The 20,601-nt window shown below is 42.7% G+C and overlaps 2 protein-coding genes across 2 annotated transcripts in view; both read right to left on the bottom strand.

Moving 5' to 3' along the window:
• CYB5B (cytochrome b5 type B) overlaps positions 1 to 5,298 on the bottom strand; it is a 32,497-nt gene extending 27,199 nt beyond the window's left edge. Inside the window, exon 1 of the mRNA XM_059999649.1 lies at positions 4,999 to 5,298. Coding sequence (XP_059855632.1) covers positions 4,999 to 5,160 — 162 coding nt within the window. The 5' untranslated portion in view covers positions 5,161 to 5,298. The remainder of the gene's footprint in view (positions 1 to 4,998) is intronic.
• Positions 1 to 20,601, bottom strand: part of NIP7 (nucleolar pre-rRNA processing protein NIP7) — an 82,645-nt gene that overhangs the window by 10,280 nt on the left and 51,764 nt on the right. Inside the window, exons 5-6 of the transcript XR_009517549.1 lie at positions 6,371 to 6,476; positions 5,422 to 5,501 (exon numbers count right to left, since the gene is read on the bottom strand). The gene's annotated coding sequence lies outside the window, so the exon portion shown is untranslated. The remainder of the gene's footprint in view (positions 1 to 5,421; positions 5,502 to 6,370; positions 6,477 to 20,601) is intronic.

Raw genomic sequence — 20,601 nt, 5'->3', positions numbered from 1 at the left:
ACTTAAGAAAATGTAAAGGCAAAATACAGACTGTGAGAAAATACTCGCAATGCATATTTCTGAAAGGACTTGCATCCAAAATATATGAAGACTGCTTTCAAGTCAATAATAAGAAAACAAACCAATTAAAAATGAGCAAGACTGAACAGACACTTTACAAGACATGCAAATGGCCAATTAGCCCATGAAGATACTCAACATCATTAGTCATCAGGCAAATGTAAGTTAAAACCATTATTATATATCAGCACACATCCATTACAGTGGTTAAAAGTAAATCACTGACAAAACGTGTCAATGAGGATGTGGAGAAACTGGAAAACTAATGTATTGCTGGTGCGACTGGGAAAAGGTCTGGCAGTTGCTTAAAAAGTAAAACAAAGACAAAAACAAAAAAATATGACCCAGCAATCTCACTCCTAGCTATTTACCCAAGAGGAATGAAAACATATGTCCACACAAAGATTTGTACGTGGGCTTCCCTGGTGGCGCAGTGGTTGAGAGTCCATCTGCCGATGCAGGGGACACGGGTTCGTGCCCCAGTCCGGGAGGATCCCACATGCCGCGGAGCGGCTGGGCCCATGAGCCATGGCCGCTGAGCCTGTGTGTCCGGAGCCTGTGCTCCGCAACGGGAGAGGCCACAGCAGTGAGGCCCGCGTACCGCAAAAAAAAAAAAAAAGATTTGTACGTGAAAGTACAAAGCAGGTTTATTCATAATAGCCAAAAACTGGAAACAACCCAAGTGTCAATCAACAGGCAAATAGCTAAATTTTAGTATGGTTACAATGAAATTAGAAGCACTAAATAGGAATAAATTGCAGATACACAGAAAAAATATAGATGAATCTCACAGATATGTTAAGTGAAAGATGTTAGACAAATAAGAATACATACGGGTCTGCAGTGTTAGAAATCAAATCAGTGGTTGTACGGGAACATAGATGGTAGAAATGTTCTATACAGTGATTGTGATGGTGATTACACAGATGAGACATTTTTCAAAGCTCACTGAACTCCACATATAAAATCTATACATTTTATTATATGTACATTAGATCTCAATAGAGTTGACTTAGGCGGGGGAAAAACTTAGATGGCAAAATATTACTAACAACCCAAATGTTTATAAATATGAGACTGCTTAAACAAATTATAATCAGTCCAACAAATTCTATGAAGAATAAAGAAGTATTCCAGGTATGGATATGGAAAGACTCCTGAGATATACAGTTACATGAAAAAAGCAAGGCATATTTCAGCAGGTATTGTATGCTGTTACCTTATGGGTGAAAAAAAAAAAAGTGGGAGGAACTACATTCACTTTTGCTTGTACATGCAAAACAAAACTCTGGAAGGATTCACAAACAGCAGTAGCTAACTTTAGGAGGAGGTCGAACTGGGCAGATGGGAGGAAGGCTTTTCACAACGTACCGTATGACCTATTCAAAAAATGAAAAAATTACCTGGGTTCCAGAAAAAAGGTACTAATTCTAACTTCCCTCTATCACATTCCCAATCCTTCCAAATTATATCTAAGATGTGGAAGAAGCTGGTTGTAAAACAGACCTAATTCCATACTCTATAGCCATGAAAAAAAACTGAGGCAAATTCTAATGTAGTGGGCATAGGTTATCTGGTCAGACTGCCTGAGTTCAAACTCCACCTGTACCACTTAACATTATGACTTTGTGAAAGTTATTTCTCTGCTCCTCAGCTTTCTAATCTCTAAAATGGGTTGTTAGAAGGGTTAAAAAAGAAATTACATGTAAGCCACCAGAATAATAAGCACCCAAGAAATACTATTACTATTAAACCAAATCAATTAATAGACACTATAATTCAATTAAGGAATACTATGATTCCATTTCTACTTATACATATCTGTATACATTGGTGTATGCGTGGACGATGTAGAAGGATTCAAACAAATTCTTGGGGTTTAAAGAGTTTTACTTTCTTTCCTTCTGTATTGTTTTTCCCTCCAACCTAGTATTCCTACTTATGCCAACAGTCACTAAAAAATACATAGAAAGCTTTAAAACAGCACTACGTGTTGTTACTCTTTTCAGAAATGGTTAATTATACATAAAACAATGGCTTCCAAACTTTTCTCACTTGTGATACAGTAAGAAAACAAGAATATTAACTGAAACAAAGGTTCACAAAAACATGCTTTGTGAACAAAGGTTTACAAAATCATACTTACCCTTGCTAAGAGAGATGCACTTTGATATGTTCTAGTCAATGTCATAAGATATTGTAACCATTTTTATGTGATTTTCTTTCTAAACAGAGGTTCACAAAAGCTATACTTGACCTGTCCCCTCCTTGATCATACTGACCTCATCTAATACTCTCCAGCTACCATAACCTCCCTCATTGTTCGTCAAACACACTAGATATACTTACACCTCAAGGCCTTTGAACTTGCTCCCTCTGCCAGGAAAGCTCTTCCTGCAGATATCCACATGGCCAGCTCCCTTAACAGAAAGCCTTTACTCTAGTCCTCTTCTTAATCAAGCTATTTCTGGCCATCATACCTAAAATTTCAACCCCTCATCTTCACGCCCTCACCCCATACATGTCCACAGACCTCTTCCCTGCTTTATTTTTCTCCTTAGCACTTAACATAGCATATATTTTAGTTATTTACTCTGCTTATTTTCTGCTTCCCATAGATGGTAATCTCCATGAGGGCATAAATGCTTAACTCTCTGCTGCTGCATCCTCAGCACCTAGAACAGTATCTGGCACTTAGTAGACACTTGATAAATATTTGAATGAGTAAGTGAATGAATGACTAGACTTGGTGTGAAGAAGAACACAGGGACAGAGATGCTGGAACAGGTAAGTTAGAATGGCTAACTACAGGTAAAGATTGGCAACTCAAGCTTGAAGGGCCGCCCCTGGCACACCTGTGATGTCTCTGGCTCCATCAGCATGTGGTAAACCAGGCTGGGAACCACTATTAAAGATTAAGCTCATGTCCACTACACGCACTAAGTGTTCCTTCCAAGTTCATTATCTATTCTGAATCAATCAAGAAGAAACTGGGGGGGAAATGAAACCACAAATGAAAAACATTACTGGCCCATTATGAACTATGCTTTACCAGGCATGCTACAAGCCACACTTGAAACTTATTATGAGGCATACATCAAAGGACATAGCTAAGTCTAGAATTCCAAAGTAATACTGTGTAGACAAGAGAAACCAAGGTATTTATCTAAAGCACACCCTGCCACTAATCAACTGTCTGACCAAAATCTCTCTGAACCGGTTTCTTATATCCCTGTTAAAATAAGGTTCACTACTATCCAACTCACTCTCAACTAGCTAATTTGAGGCTGAAATAACGAACGGGAAAGCACTTTTAAAAGCATAAATGCCATACGCCCTACAAATACAAGAAGTTACTAAATTCTAAGATGTTACCTTATTGTCCACTAGAAAGATTTATTTAAAACAATGTCCTTAAAAAAAAAAAGGGGGGGACCAAAAATAAAAGGGACTTCCCTGGTAGCGCAGTGGTTAAGAACCCGCCGGCCAATGCAGGGAACAAAGGTTTGAGCCCTGGTCGGGGAAGATCCCACGTGCTGTGGAGCAACTAAGCCCGAGCGCCACAACTACTGAACCTGTTCTCTAGAGGCCGCGAGCCACAACTACTGAAGTCCACGCGCCTAGAGCCTGTACTCCGCAACAAGAGAAGCCACCACAATGAGAAGCCCATGCACCGCAAGGAAGAGTAGCCCCCGCTCTCCTCAACTAGAGAAAGCCCGCGAACAGCAACAAAGGCCCAACGCAGCCAAAAATAAATAAATTTTTAAAAAAATTTATTTAAAAAAGTAATAATAAAATGAAACAATATTCTTTTTGGGAAATTTTACGTTTTAAAAGTTTTTATAGATTTATGAATCAGGATGTAGAGCTTTATCCCGTAAGCCCCAAATTAGTAGAAAACAAATTTTGCTAGCACATTTGCTCCAGAAAGAGAATGAAGCGAAATGAAACTTTTTCTCAGTTACAGCAGGATTATATTATGCAAGAACTTACAAGGAATTAACCATAAGATTATTAATCTATTACTCAAAATAAAATAATACACACCATAAATAAATAAATAAGCATTTAAAATATCCTAAACCCTCAGGGATTGGGAGTGAGGGGAATGACTGCAAAAAAGCAAGAGGGAACTTTTTAGGGTGATGAAAACACTCTTTCTTAATTGAAGTTGTGATTACATGGGTGAATACATTTGGCAAAACTCATCAAACTGTACATTTTAAATAAGCACAATTTATTGTATGTAAATTACACCTCAGCAGAGTTAAACAAATTGAAAGTCTGTTTCCTTGAAAACAAAACAATCACTCAGTTGTATCAGGGTCTTGAGAACTTGTGAAACCTAATACAAAAAAAAAAAAACCCTAATACAACAGGCTTGATTTACAAAAGAGGGTGACAGAACCTGAGTCAATGGCCAAAAAAAAAAAAAAAAATCAACTCATAACCTCTGGACTCAAGGTCAACTCAAAATAGAAAAAAGAAAGGCAGCATAATGGGGGGAAAGGAGGAGGCATCTCAGCTTCTCGAGAAAATGAAAAGCAAAAAATGATATTACTTCAGAAGGCATAGTGTAAAGGGCAGAGGTTTGGAGCTTTCAGACCTGGGTTCGAATGGCTCTAGGTTGTTAGGTGAGAGACCCTGAGTCTCAGTTTCCCTTTCCGTAAAGTGGGCATAATGGTGACTCAGAGTTTAGCCAAGCACGTCGTAAGTGCTCAATATGTGACTCAAGGCACGAGAGTTTAGTGACGGCTGGAAATGCATGCACACCTAAGGCCCCCCCATCTCCGTCTCGGAGTGTCGTGCTCCCTTCCGTACGCCTCTTCGCCCTCAGCCAGGCCTCACTTCCCTCCTATACACACCCTAGCAGCGTTTCCGGGCCCGACCACCCTCGCCGCTGCAGCTCCCAGGGGCCGCCCACCACCCGGGCCCCACCTCGTTAAGGAAGCGGGTGACATCGTAGACTCGCCCGTGGATCACCAGCCAAATCTCCTTCGGGGAGTTGCGTTTCGCCACCTCCTCCAATCGGTAATACGTGACGGAGGTCTCGACCCCTCGCCCTTTCCCATCGCTGCCACTTGCTTCCACAGTCTCCATCGGGCCTGAGGTACCTCTTCTCTACCGCTATCCCGGTTTCCGTTGCCAACTTCCTGCAGGTAGACCTCACGCTCAGTCCTCCCCGGCTTCCGTAACCCGGGCCCATAAGGCCAGCGGAGGCTCCTGGCAACAGCCAATTACGCTTCCTAATAGTTCCTGGTTCGTTTTCTTTTCACCAATGAAACGGGGGATTCAATTTCAAATCCCACCCACTCCTCGCCCGATCCTAGGGGCGTAAGCCTGGTTCGAGGTCCAACTTACCAATCAGGACCATCCATCTCCTCCAATCTCACCAATCAGATACCGTGATTTTGGAAAGGCGCCTAAGCGAGACACGTCGTCTGAAAGAGAAGTTTCTTCACTTGTCGTAGGGGCCTGCAGAATTCTGGAAGATGGGGCCGAATCACCATTTTCACGTTTCCCTTCCCTCTGCCGTGGATCCCTCCTGAATCACGCGGAACTCGTTTCCCCGCCCACTTCCGGCGCAGCCTCTGTTCCAGCCCCAGTTTTACATTTTTGCAGCCTCCAGGCTGTGATATGGCAAATCCATTTTTAGGCTCAGTCTCCTCCTCACCAGTAAAATGGGCATGATACACTCTACCCTGTAGAGAAATCTGGCCGATTAAGTGAGAGAGAGTGTATACACATACATGCAGAGCGCTTGGCACATAGTAATCAATACATAAATAACAGGCGGTGGGCCGAGGCCTAGAGAAAGTGATTGGGGGTACGATATGTAGTATCCCAAGTTTGTGCCACTACTAAGAATCTGATTTTGTTGTATGTCAGTTTTATCTTAATAACGATCAGGGCGGAATGTGTGGGGGGGGGATCTGATTTTTAAGCGAATTCTTCAGTGATCAGGACAATGTACACTGTTTTCGTTTCTCTGTGTTCTAAAATAGTATTCGCCTCAACTGTCGCTGGCTAGAGGTTCCAGCATTTTCGAATTATGAGTTTGGTTTCTATGCAGTGTTGTTAGCTATTTATTTTTAACTGCCATTGCAACGTACAAACTGGTCATGGCGAGATGTCATTTTCATCGTGTCACTCTCCCATACCCATAATCCATCCCCAACCATTTCCACCATTCCCTTTAAGTCTTGTGCACCAGCCACTGACCCCTAAACCTACTGGTATAAGCCCACATCTGTGATCATGCCAGGTCCACCCACTTAAGATACCCCCCTTCCTTCCAGTGCCTACTCACCTTTCAAGGTCCTGAAATTCCTTCTTTTTCACAAACTGCTACCATTATGAGCTCCGGTGATTCTATCTCCATATAGTACCTAAGCACATTACTATTTCAGAAATTTCTGAAAGAAACAAAACATTTACATATATATAAATTTAAGTGCTAGCAATAGAGATTTGTAGCAAATACAAAGGGACACAGCTCTGTACACATATATGTGAAATGAACAATTCACACTTAACCCCGGTGTGCGTGAGTCAACTGAGAAGGCTATGTTAAAAATGTAGATTCCTGGGAATTCCCTGTCGGTCCAGTGGTTAGGACCTGGCGCTTTCACTCCGGGGCCCAGGTTCGATCCCTGAACGTGAAGATCCTGCAAGCCACGTGGCACAGCCAAAAAACAAAAAGAAAATGCAGATTCCCTCCTGCCCAGACGTGGAGTCTCTTCCTCACCTTGAATGTTGGCTTGCTTTGTTACTTACTTTCGCCAACAGATTGTGGCAGAAGTGATACTGTGCAAGTTACGTCTAGACTTCAAGAGGCCTTGAATTTCCATCTTAACCATCTTAGAACGCTTCATGATGCTGTGAAGAAGCCTAGGATTAAAGATGTCGCCTACAAATTGGCATTTGCCATCTACCTCTACAAGGATCAAATTATGAGGGTCAGCAGCTGCTGACCTTCAACACCCATTGAAAGGAGTTAGGCTGGAGATCAGGAATGAGGCACTCTGTGCTCTGGGAAAAACTGGCAAAACGGTCTTCAGATAGATATTTTCAGGAGACAATTTTATGAGCCCAATTCTTGCATCTCCTCAAATCTAGAAAAGCACTAAAATCCTTCATGGTGACGTCTGCTCCTCGTGACTAGCAGTAATCTTCACGAGACTAGCAGAAAACTTCTGCAAAAAATATGTGCTTGATTGCATGTACTCCCCCTTCACCAAAATCACATATATACTGACTTTCCCCACTACCTCTTTTTTTTTTTTTTTTGAGGTACGCGGGCCTCTCACTGTTGTGGAGCACAGACTCCGCGGCCATGGCTCATGGGCCTAGCTGCTCCGCAGCATGTGGGAACTTCCCGGACCGGGGCACGAACCCGTGTCCCCGGCATCGGCAGGCAGACTCTCAACCACTGCGCCACTAGAGAAGCCCTGTATGCCTTTTTTTTTTTCCTTATATCACTAACAAGGACTATTTTACACTAGAATTTCTAGTAGAACACTGAATAAAAATGGTGAAATGAGCAACTCTAGCTTGTTCCCAATCTTAGGAGGAAAGCATTCAGTCTTTCACAATTAAGTATGATGTCTAGATTTTTCAGTAGATACTCTTCATCTGATAGAGGGAAGAATTCTCCTATCTACCTTCTTTCCTGAAGTGTTTTTTTTTTTTTTCTCTTTAAATCATAAAAGGAGATTGAAGCCTGTTGAACATTTTTTCTGCATCTATTAGGATGATAATCGTTTGATTTTTCTCCTTTATTCTGTGACTATGGTGAATTACTTTGAATAGTTTTCCAAAACTTAACCATCTTTGCATTTCTGGGATAAACCTCACTTGGTTACAATGTTAGTCTTTTTTTATATATTGTTAAGTTCAATTTTCTACAATTTTTTTAAGGATCTTTGGGCTTATATTCATGAGGAATGTTGTTCTGCAGTTTTCTTTTTTTTTTAAATAAATTTTATTTTATTTTATTTGTTTATTATTTTTGGCTGCGTTGGGTCTTCGTTGCTGTACGCAGGCTTTCTCTAGTTGCGACGAGCAGGGGCTACTCTTCTTTGGGGTGCGTGGGCTTCTCACTGCGGTGTCTTCTCTTGTTGTGGAGCACGGGCTCTAGGCGCGGGGGCTTCAGTAGTTGTGGCTCACAGGCTCTAGACTGCAGGCTCAGCAGTTGTGGCACACGGGCTTAGTTGCTCCGGGGCATGTGGGATCTTCCCAGACCAGGGCTTGAACCCGTGTTCCCTGCATTGGCAGGCGGATTCTTAACCACTGCACCACTAGGGAAGTCCCCAGTTTTCTCTTCTTGACTGTCTTTGATAGCTTTTTTTCAAGCTCTTTGATAAATATTTACTGAGTAACTACAGCTAAGTACTGTGTCTATATATTAAACAAAACTCAGCACAGTGCCTGCCACAGTGTCCTCAGTAAATGCTGGCTAGTTTGGAGTTATAATTTCTAGGTGCTATAAATGAGACCCAGTTCTCAAGGAAATTTACTCTCTTAAGAGGAAGACGGCATTTACCATATAAAACATTTTAACATTAACATTTTACTCCCATATAAAACATTTCAACATTAACATTTTACTTTCACTGTTTTTACATATGTATTAGAAAATCCTCTCCCCATCGCTGTCCAGCTGTGTGCTCTGAAATTTATCTCAGATAACAGGCTGGTGTGTGAGATGCTGCTCCAGGGTACTCGTTATTTACCTTGCAAGCTCATTTTACTGCTTTTGTATAAATGGTGGAAATGGAACAGGAAACTGTCAAGAAAGACACTGTGCATGCTCCTTGAGAACAGAGCAAGGAACAAGGATTCTGTCCCATTTTTTTGCAGACATCAAACACACTTCCTGGGTTCTCACACTCTTTTTGAGGGGAAGTTCCCCTTTCCTGTTCCAAGAATAGAATACAATAAGGTAGCCCTCAAATCTGTTCTCGCCCTTCTCAAGGTATTATGTCCCCTGACAACCTATTTTCATCCCCTGCCAGTGGGAAGACAAACTCTTAAAGCCATCACAGTCCAACACTCTCCTCCCCTTCCCAGAGCCAGGCCTGGCCATCCAGTATCGGGGAAGCTTCAGGAAACTGCAAAGTTAAGAGCCCATATTGTCCAAGATGTGGCCTCGGGGAGAGTTACTTGATTCCAAGCATCCTAGTGTTGTTCCAACCCCCCTGGCCAGCCTGACCTCTCTGGCCTGTTGGGCAGCCTCTTCTGGAACTTCCCCCAGAACCATCATATTGAGTTTTATGACTGTGGGGCTCCATCCCCACAGCCCAGCCCAGTTTCTAGAATCAAAAGAAACTGTAGCTGTGCAAAGAGCCATCCATAAGGATGCTTTCTACCCTGGATTTTGGTTCCTCGCTTCAGTACACCCACTTTTCTTCCTTTTAATGTTTTTTGTTTTTAACATGTACTAAATATTCATATGTTTCAAAAACAAAATTTATGTATATCTATATATGCACATGTATATGTGTATGTGTGTCCTTACAATGAAATATAATTCAGCAGTAAAAATAGCATGCTAAAACATGGATGTACCTTGAAAGCATCATGCTAAGTGAAAGAAGCCAATCACAATAGACCACATACTGTATGATTTCATTTATGTGAAATTTCAAGAAAAGGCACATCTACAGAGACAAAGTAGATTTAGTGGTTGTACATGGCCGAGGGGGTTGGGAGAAATGGGGAGTGACCACTAATGGGTATGAAGTTTCTTTTTGGGGGGCGGTGACAATGTTCTAAAATTAGACTGCAGTGATGGTTGCACAACCCTGTAACTATGCTAAAAGATACTGAATTGTATACTTTCAATAGGTGATTTGCATGGTATGTGAGTTATATCTCAATAAAGCTGTCGAGGAAAAAACAGACAAAGCTTAAGAGTGTTAGAAGTCTAATTCAGTGGTTAGGGGAAGGGCATAAGGAGGGGGACTGAAAAACGTAAAAAGGCTACAATACTTCCCAGACGTGGGGCCGACAAAAAACATGGATGTGAAAAGACGTTAACACTTATAAGTTCTTTATCCTGTGACAGGTTCTTTTTGATAAAGATGGTCTAGTTCAGAGACTGGATGATGCCATTGTTTTTACTACAGTCTACTGAGCCAAAGGCCACTTTGAAACATTGTAATGTTTCCATAAACACAAAGTTTCCTTTAGGCTGGTTTTGCCCTCAGGATGCTTCAGTTGTCTCTGGTCAGTGACCTTTAGTCTGTAGAGGATTGAGTAGCAAGGCACAGAAAGCTCCTCCGTGACTGTATTAATCTCTTCGTTGCTGCACGCGGGCTTTCTCTAGTTGCAGCGAGTGGGGGCTACTCTACATTGCGGTGCGCAGGCTTCTCATTGCGGTGGCTTCTCTTGTTGTGGAGCACGGGCTCTAGGCGCGTGGGCTTCAGTAGTTGTGGCATGCGGGCTCAGTAGTTGTTGTGCATGGGCTTAGTTGCTCGGCGGCATGTGGGATCTTCCCTGACCAGGGCTCGAACCCGTGTCCCCTGCATCGGCAGCTGGATCCTTAACCACTGCACCACCAGGAAAGTCCCTAAATCAGATTTTTAAAGATATAATTTATATGCACTAATGTACTTTTTATAAACCATCATCCACGTTCATTTAAGTAGACACTTTCTCAGGGGAGTGTCTGAGGGCAGTGAACAATGGTTACAGATTAAGTGATAAATTAATAAATTAAGATAAGGGGTAGTAGAGGGAACAAGTTTTAAATTTAATTTTTTAAGTCCTTAATACTTCACAAGGCTCAAAACTAAAAAGAAAAAAAAATTAAACATCTCAATAAAAAGTCTCTTGGCCACCTTTTCTATATACTTTCCATTCCCTTCCACTTACCCACCCCAGATAATCACTTAATAATTTTTTGGGTATCCTTCCTGAGTTTCTCTACGCAAATGCAAGTAAATATAAATATTTATACTTAGTTTTACTCACATATATAAAAGGTGCTAAACATCACAGTTCTGCATCTTGCTATTTTTACTTAATGACATCTTAGATATGTTTAGATAATAATACATAAAGTGCCTCCTCATTTATTTTTACAGTTGCATAGTTTCCCATAGTTCAGTATTCATAGTTTGGTATGAATGTATCATAGTTTAACTAGTCTCCTACTGATGGAGACTTGGGTTTCCAGTGTTTTGGAATTACAAATAATGCTGTAATTAATAACTTTGATCTTATATCACTGTACACATGTACAAGAAAAAATGGGACTTCTAAGCCAAAAGCACATGCATCCGTACTGTTAGCAACTGCCCCAATTTATATTCTCACTGCCCTTCATAGCAATGGTACAAATTTATATTCTCACTGGCAACGCACATGAGTGCCAGTTTCCTCAGAGCCCCACAGAGTGTGTTATCAAAGTTTCTGGAATATAACAATCAGACATTTTTAAAACTGTATCACACTCTAGGTCTGACTTGCATTTCTCTTATGAGTGAGGTCAAAGAACTTTTTCTATACTTTAGAGTCAGAAATGAATTTATCAACCTTCCATCTAGATCAATCTGAAAAATAATCTTAATGGGCAAGAATCTGTTTTGAGTTGAGATGGTTTGATTTCTACATGCCGAGCACAAGCTTACTTTAGGGGTATTCTCTCTGCCCAACTTCACATTTAGATTTTATCCTTCTAATGTCTGGTTAAGTGTCAACCCCTGGGTGAGGCCTCGGTGAGCCACCACATCCTAAGTGGATACTTGGTCCAACGCATCATTCTGTTTTCTTTCTAGAGAGTTCATGCCTACATGATATTTTTCTTTTCTTTTTTACTCTCAAAATCAACTTTATTGGCATTCTGGAAACAAAGCAAAAGATTATAACAACCAGGTGAATGCTTAATCAAGGTAAAAACAGTTGATTCTCAGTCAGAGAGCTTTGTGGTGTTTTAAATTACCCTGTCCCATCCCCTACTCTTCAGTTTGGCAGAAGCTTTGACAAAAACAGCCCCCATTCCTAGTAGAAGTTCTTAGTCCTGGAGGTAGTAGAAGTGACCTCATTCTTAAAGAATTGTGGTTGTTCATTTCAACCAGTCTGGTGGCTCCCTGAAGGGCCAGATCAAAAGACTTGCCCTCATTTTGCCTAACTCAGAACTCTCCCAAGTCTGAGGCAGCTACCTGGGGGGCATTAAAAGATTTAAAGGCAAATGTATTACCCACTGCCTCCCAGGACAAGGAATAATGGTTGCGCAAACAACAGACCAACCAAAAACAATAATATTTAGGTGTACGTCTCTTTGAGACCCTGATTCTAATTCTTTTGAGTACCTGGAAGTGAAATTGCTAGATCTTATGGTAATTCTATTTTTAATTTTTTGAGGAACTGTATACTGTTTTCCATAGCAGCTGTACCATTTTACATTCCCACCAACAGTGCACAAGGGCTCCAATTTCTCCACATTCTCTCCAATACTTATTATTTTTTTATTTTTTCATAGTAGTCATCCTAATTGGGGTGATGAGAAAAGAATTTGGCCTTGCCACTGGCCTGCTCAGGCAGCCCCAAACCCTGAACCTTTATTCTTAAAGCATTTTAACTTCGCATTAACTTTGAGCAGTGGACGTGAGACCCACCCCGGTTAAGTTCAGGTTAGGTTTGGGACACTGGGATATTTTCTTTCATCCATAATCATTGGATCTGGGCCTATAAATCAAATAGTTAAGACACAAAACACAAACAAGGTCGTAATTTGTTTCTTCCTGCCCTCTGTTTTTCTTGGCATGGAAAAACTCAAACTTTTCCTGACTGGGGATGGGTAGTGACACTGGGGGGTGATTCATTAAAAGTGGCCTGAGTAACTGGCCTTTTATTTCTTCTCATTCTTTCCCCTTATTGTCCCAACTAATGTAAGGAAACACATTGAATAAAATAATTCTCCTGCTGATAAAGAACTTTCCCCTGACTCTTTGTTCATTTGCAGCTATATGCTCCCAGAATCAAAATCTTGGAGCTGGGGAGGCCACTGTGGTAGATGTGATGGGTATTTCTTTTTATTTATGTATTTAATTTTTGTCTGCCTGGGGTCTTCATTGATGCGCAAGGGCTTTCTCTAGTTGCGGCGAGTGGGGGCTACTCTTCGTCGCGGTGTGCGGGCTTCTCATTGAGGTGGCTTCTCCTGTTGTGGAGCACGGGCTCTAGGTGCGTGGGCTCAGTAGTTATGGCACTCAGGCTCCATAGTTGTGGCTCGCGGCCTCTAGAGCGCAGGCTCAGCAGTTGTGGCGCACGGGCTTAGTTGCTCTGCGGCATGTGGGATCTTCGCAGGCCAGGGCTCGAACCCGTGTCCCCTGCGTTGGCAGGTGGATTCTTAACTACTGCACCACCAGGGAAGCCCCTTGATGGGTATTTCTGATAGAGAAGGAAGGTCAAGAACCCTGGCTTATGGAAGCCACCTTTTTCACTCCCTTTTCTCAACAGTTATCTATTATGTTAGGAAATTGTTTCTGTCTCCTGTGATCCTGGCCACACAAGCAGGAGTTGGGTGTGGCTATGGGTAGTCACAGTTCCCTGTCTCTAAAATGGGTCTCAAGACACCAGTACTTTCCTCTCAAATAAGTGCCATTAATGTCAACCATTCCTAAGGCCAGGAGAGACAAAAGGAAGTGGTAACAATAAAAAATATTCACTTTATAGTACACATAGATCATAAGAGTAAGAGAAATAGCATAATATACCATTTTCATCTTTTACACTACATGCCGCTATTTTATTTAAAATATTTCTATAAATTTTTAAAGAAATAAAGAGTACATTTAAAATTATGTAGAGAGAGAAGGCTGGACAATAATAGACTAAAAAGCTAATAGCTATCTCAGGGTTGAGGGTTTCGAATTGATTTTAGTTTTCATGTTTATAATTTTCTGTATCTTTTCAGTTCTTCTCACAGATTGTGTATCACTTTTGTAATCAAAAAGAAATTATACTATAGTGTTATTTTATTTAAGTTGATTTGTGTGCCTCCTACACCTCTGTGGAAGTGGAACAATTTATTTTCAAAGAGGTGGGCATAGAAGGAGACAAGTGGGACGGAAGAGGTAAGGGACAGATATGACTATGCTCAGGGTCAGGGTGAGGCTGTGGAAAAATACCAGTGATGCCACACCCTCAGCATGGTTCTGGTCAAGGCCACGCCTGAATCACCCCACCACTGGCTTTATTTTTTGCCCCCTCCAAGTGAAATAATCCCAGTTTCTCTCACCTACTGTGGTAAACCTAGCTTCCTTGCCTTTGATCATTTTTGTGGCCTCCCTCTGCGCCTGCTCCCAGCACTCCACTATCTCTGTGGATTCCCAAAGAGACAAGCTCCTCCTGTGGGGACCAGCCAGGAAGGGGAGAGTGAGAGGATGAATCTGTGGGTGCCTGATACCCTAAGTGGATGGTTCTTGTTGACTTTTGAGAAGGGGCTCAATAAATAGCATGCCTCCTCCCTACTCAGGCTCTGAATCAACTGGCGGTCTGAGTGGTCAGGAGATGAATTATCTTCTGATAAGGCTATACATCGCAGAATGTAGCTGAGCATGTGAGCCCAACAGGCTTCCCGGAATCCTAGTTCAACAGACTTTCCCACAGTCCCAGGCAACAGTGGACCAGGGTGCCCTCCCCATGTGGAGGAAGAGAACTTGTGTTCCTTCCCAGCATCTCAATCCTAAGTGACCAGGAAGAGGAAGACACTGGGAGACTCATGCCCAGTTTCTCCTAACGCTCTCCTTCCCCTAAGTGCAGGAGAGGGAAGGCATGAAGAGGAGCCTGGGGCATGATGACCCTCTAGAGGAAGGAAATATTTGGAGTGCGGGAAAAGCATTTTCCTCTCCCGAAGTTCTTACTATTTCTTGGATTATAGAACATTTTGAGGATAGGAAGCAAGTTATAAACCACCGCCTCAGAAAAGTGCATATAAGTGCTGGGCTTTGGTATTAATGATTTATATCTGCCTGCCTTTCCCTTTCTTCTGGTCTCTGTGCCCCATCTTCCCTGCGAGGAATTGTTTCTATTCTAGTGTATGTGAAGCTAGTGGGGCTGCCAATCAGATGCTCTGCCTCCCCTCCTTACAGATGGGGCATGTGATCCAATCTGTCCAGTGAGAGAAGCTCATTTCCCTGGCCCTGTTGTTTTAGGAATGGGCACTTGATTGAAGGCAGCCAATCAGGGAACAGGACTAAGGGCAGGAAGACTGCTTCTTTATATGAATACCGAACTGGAGAAAAAGTAAAGCTTGGGGCTCTCCACAGCTGTTTTGTCTGCCAAGTGGCAAGACTCTAAAAAATGGAGCCCAGGGCTTCCCTGGTGGTGTAGTGGTTGGGAGACCGCCTGCCGATGCAGGGGACGCGGGTTCCTGCCCCGGTCTGGGAAGATCCCACATGCCGCGGAGTGGCTGGGCCCGTGAGCCATGGCCGCTGAGCCTGCGCGTCCGGAGCCTGTGCTCCGCAACGGGAGAGGCCACGACAGTGAGAGGCCCGCGTACCACAAAAAAAAAAAAAAAAAAAAAAAAAATGGAGCCCAACAAAGCAGAAAGATGCCCTGGGGATGTTTTTGACCCTTTGATGTAGTCAGAAACGAAATCTAGTCTTGTGGTTACATGAGCCACTAAATTTTCCCTTTTTTGGCTCAAGCTAGTGTCAGGCAGATGTCTGTTCTTTGCAATGTATGTGCACACATAGAACTTGGCCTCCACTTTCCAGGGGTGCTTAGGCTATGAAGCCCAAACATCCATTGGATGTTCAGAGCCCCTTCTGTTAGTGGTGCCCTTTATAAATTTGAAAATTGATCAAGTATTATTCTAAAAGATTCAGATAGCTCTGGCTACTGCATTTTGGGCACCAATACTTGTTTCTTCATGTTGACGCCACTTCTGCTTGCCAGCAACTTGGAAACCATACTAAAAGCACAGGCTGGAGGGCCTATAGCTTGAGAGAAGACAAACAATATGGGTGTGTTGGAATGCAGAAAATGCTAGGAGCAAGTGACTGATCCTCTTTTCCTTTATATGTAACGGATGAGAGTTGGAGGTAGAAAGAAGAGAAAGACAATCCCACCCAACCCAAAGAGGATGTGTGGGCAAGTTAACATGCAAAATGGCGATAGAAGATTGATGCAGGGTGGTGTAGAAAAAGCTATGGAAGAACAACAGCTCACTTTTTTTTTTTAATTGGTTAATGGTTTGGGGTTTTTTTTGGAAATTTATTTATTTTAATTTTTGGCTGCATTGGGTCTTTGTTGCTGCGTGTGGGCTTTCTCTAGTTGCAGCAAGCGGGGGGCTACTCTTCGTTGCGGTGCGTGGGCTTCTCATTGCGGTGGCTTCTCTTGTTGTGGAGTGCGGGCCCTAGGCGCACAGTCTCAGTAGTTGTGGCACGCAGGCTCAGTAGTTGTGGCTTGCGGGCACTTGAGCACAGGCTCAGTAGTTGTGGCACACGGGCTTAGCTGCTCCTCGGCATGCGAGATCTTCCCGGACCAGGGCTCGAACCCGTGTCCCCTGCATTGGCAGGCAGATTCTTAACCACTGCGCCACAGGGAAGCCCAACAGCTCACATTTTATTTTTTTATATATTTTTAAAATTTTATTTATTTATTTATTTTTGGCTGTGTTGGGCCTTCATTGCTGCATGAGGGCTTTCTCTGGTTGCTGCGAGCCAGGGCTACTCTTTGTGGTGGTGTGCGGGCTTCTCACTGCGGTGGCTTCTCTTGTTGCGGAGCACAGGCTCTAGGTGCGCAGGCTTCAGTAGTTGTGGCATGCGGGCTCAGTAGTTGTGGCTCGTGGGCTCTAGAGCGCAGGCTCAGTAGTGGCGCATGGGCTTAGTTGCTCCGTGGCATGTGGGATCTTCCCAGACCAGGGCTCGAACCCGTGTCTCCTGCATTGGCAGGCGGATTCTTAACCACTGCGCCACCAGGGAAGTCCTCACACTTTATTAAGCATTTACTCTAGGCTAGACATTAAACACTTCACATGCATTTTAACAATTCTAGGTGGTGGGTACTACTGTTATTCCTACTCTACACAAGGTAAAACTGAGATGAGAGGGTTAGGGGTTGTAAGAGCATTCCACAGCCCCTAGAGGCAGGATTCCACATCAGGGTCATGGGAATCCTGCACTTCCTAACCACCATGTTCCCTCTCTAGTTAAAGACCCAAGTTAGAACCTAGCTTCTGTCACTTGCTCGTTGAGTGACCTTGGACAAATCAGCCTCTCTCAGCTTGTTGCCTCACCTGGAAAATTCAGGTATTATACCAGGTAACTTTTTTCTTAAAACTCTTTCAACTCAAAAATTCAAAAAAAAAAATTCAAAAATTGCAAAAACTTTTAAAACACCCCAACTCCCCAATCTAGGATTTATATTCTTGGCCTGAGCTTTGCCCCTAAAGACTGTATAGATTGGTTTTTCCCATGGATTTAGGATCAAAGGGCTCCTTTGGGTTATGTGTTCCTTTGAAATGGATTCAAAGGCATGCGTTTTCAAAGTGAAGGGGAAACTGGAAAGCCTTCATCCTTGCTGAGTGAATCAGCATCCCAGAGCACAGGTGACAAGTCCTGACCTACCCCTTCACTGTCTGATAAACCCACAGGTCACGGCTCTGAACTCAACCCCACTTTTCCTTCTTCCTGCCCCCTTTATGGGCTTTCTGATAAGGTGCCCCAAGTCAGCTGTGACAGTGTTTTCTCTCTCTGCAAACAGTCCCCAGGGCGTGCACTCTGCCTGCAAGCTCCCCAGCTGCTTCCAGCTCTCTCAGCCCAGAGCCCTTTAATTGCTGCATTCCAACAAATTAGCCATGTGACAGAAGATTATTTTTAACTTCAATAGAGCAGCTCCCTCTCTTTTAATATATCATGCTTGGCCCACATTCCCTCGGTGAAAAGGGCACCACCGGCTACTTCTGAGAACTTTTAATTACTCCAATTGTTTGCAAAACCCTTAGAAGATTAAATTTTTTTTTTTCTTTCTCCTTTCCCAGTTTCCCCATTTGCTATTTAATGAAAGCTGAGGCTGAGTCCAACTTGGGGATTTACCAGCTTTAATGGGTCTCCCCAAATCCTCTCTAGCTGCCCCCATTCTCTGTAAGATAGTTTTTTTAAAGTGCAAACCCGCTGGGGGATGAAGGGAGGGCAAGTTCCAGAGTAACAATCCCACATAGAGCCCCAGAACGTGGCAGGACGAAGGTGGCAGGACAGAGGTGGCTGGTGGCGTCAGGAAGACTGAGCACTAAACATCTCTTAGGTTTTGGGACCCTCCAAGAGGATCCTGATGATCGAGCCCGACACTGAATCTGAGCCTTTCACCTTCAAGTAAACCACACAGAACAATGAGCATCTCACGGACCACCATGTGGACCAAAGGCCCTTCTCCAGTTTTTCTGAATTTCCTAAACCCCAGATACTTCTTTAATCTCATGAGGCCAAGTGGGCAGCGTGGCCAAAAATGATTGAGGTTGTATCACCCCCCATCACCTGGAAAGGTACAGACAGGCTTGTATTTAAGTTTGACTCCCGCAAAATTGAGAAACGTGCATTTTCTTATACCTGAGTTTTGCAAAATAATTCGTACAGGTTATAACAGTATGCGTATCATTCCAGCCATTTTCTCTGTTATCCCCATCCGTTATCCACGGTTTTGCTTTCCACCGTTTCAGTTACCCATAGTCAACCAAGGTCAACCGAAAATATTACATGGAAAATTCCAGAAATAAGGAATTTATACATTTTAAATTGTGCACAATTCTGAGTAGCTTAATGAAATCTCATGCCATCCTGCTCCACCCTGCCAGGGTCGTGAATTATCCCTTTGTCCAAGTATCCACTGTCTATATGCTACCTCGTTAGTCGCTTAGTAGCCGACCCTGGTTTTCAGATTGACTGTCATCGTATTGCAGTGTTCGAGTAACCCTTATTTTACATAAAATCGAATGTCAACATTTTAGTGCAGGTCAGTGAATCTCGAAAATAGCAAACACTCGTGTAAACTACCACCCAAATCAAGATATAAGTGTTTGCATCTCTTCGGAAATTTGCCTAGTACCCCTTTCCAGTCAGTGGCCCCGCAACCCTGGGCAGCCGCTGTTCTGATTTCTGTCACCTAGATTTGTCTTGTTTGATTTTGGAATCACACAGGGTGTACGTCTGTCTTTCTATGTTGTGTTTTTGAGATGCATCTGTTGTTCCAACAGTGCCAACCTGGGTGGTGGTTTTCTGTTGGATTTTCAGGAATAAGTGGAAGTGGTAAATTCAGGCCTAACCAGAGCAATTTCACTAATGATAGATTTCCTTAGAACAGGCTTACATCGACTGCCATGCACCACAGTACCACAGTAACGCTATTTAGACATGGCAAGGTGCTTTTGATTAAAAAGAAGTCGGCAAAATGTACCTCGCAGCTCGCCCTTTGACCCAGCTCTTCTGCATTTAAGAGTTTCTCTTACAGATAGATATACTCACACATGTGTGACATGATGTTTGTATAAGGACATGAATGTCAGGACTATTTTTCAGAGCCAAGGATTAGAAACAAACTAGTGTCCATCAGTAGGAATCTGATTCAATAAATCATAATGAATCCAGACAATGGAACACTATCCAGTCATGAAAATAAGTAAGGAGGTTCCCTATGCACTGAAATGAGATGATCTCCTAAGGGAAAAAAAGCAAGAAGTGGAACAGTGTGTGTTCATTCACTTATTCAACAAATATTTACGGAGAAACTATCAATACAATATTCCAGGCACCACTCTACACGCTGAGGATATAACATTATACCACATAAAATCCCTCCCCTCGTGCAGCATCCATTCTAGTGGCAAGAGTAGAAGGAATAAAAACAAATGAAAATTATATTTGTATGGTGTGTTATCGTTAATATAAAATAAAAGAATAAAAGGGGAAAGAAAACATAAATATGTTCTTTTATTTGTTTGGCTGTGCCTCAAGGCTTGGGGGATCTTAGTTCCTCGACCAGGGATTGAACCTGAGCCCTGGCAGTGAGAGCGCCGAGTCCTAACCACTGGACTGCCAGGGGATTCCCAGTGTGTTCTTTTAAACATGCATAAAGTCTCTACTTTGGAGAAGATACTCCAGAAACTGGTAGCACTGGGGAAGGGAACTGGGAAGCTGGGGGACATGGACAGAGGAACAAATGTCACTTTATGTTCTTTGTATCTTCTGAAGTTTAAAATTTTGAATATGTTACCTAGCCCAGAATTAATGGGTTAGGTATTAATAATAATAATTATTATTAATATAACCCATAATTATAACCCAGGATATAATTACATTTTTTTTTTAAGTTGGAAGAAGTATTTGGCAGTATTTCCAAGCACCTGGGCCCTCAAGTTGTGGGAAACGCCCTACTGTTTTTTAATCAGGGCAGGAGGAAAGGGCTAGCTCCTATCTGTCACTCACTGCAGTCATGAACCAAAGTCATAGCATCACTCTGGGAAGATTAAAGAGGCACCAGGAGGACAGAAGGAAATAAAATCAATCTTGAGAATTTATAAAAGGCTTAAGCAGCTCT

This window comes from Delphinus delphis, chromosome 20 (assembly GCF_949987515.2).
Source record: "Delphinus delphis chromosome 20, mDelDel1.2, whole genome shotgun sequence".
Classification (NCBI taxonomy): domain Eukaryota; kingdom Metazoa; phylum Chordata; class Mammalia; order Artiodactyla; family Delphinidae; genus Delphinus; species Delphinus delphis.
Note: the sequence above shows the minus strand (reverse complement) of the source record. Positions and strands in the feature narration are given on the sequence as shown.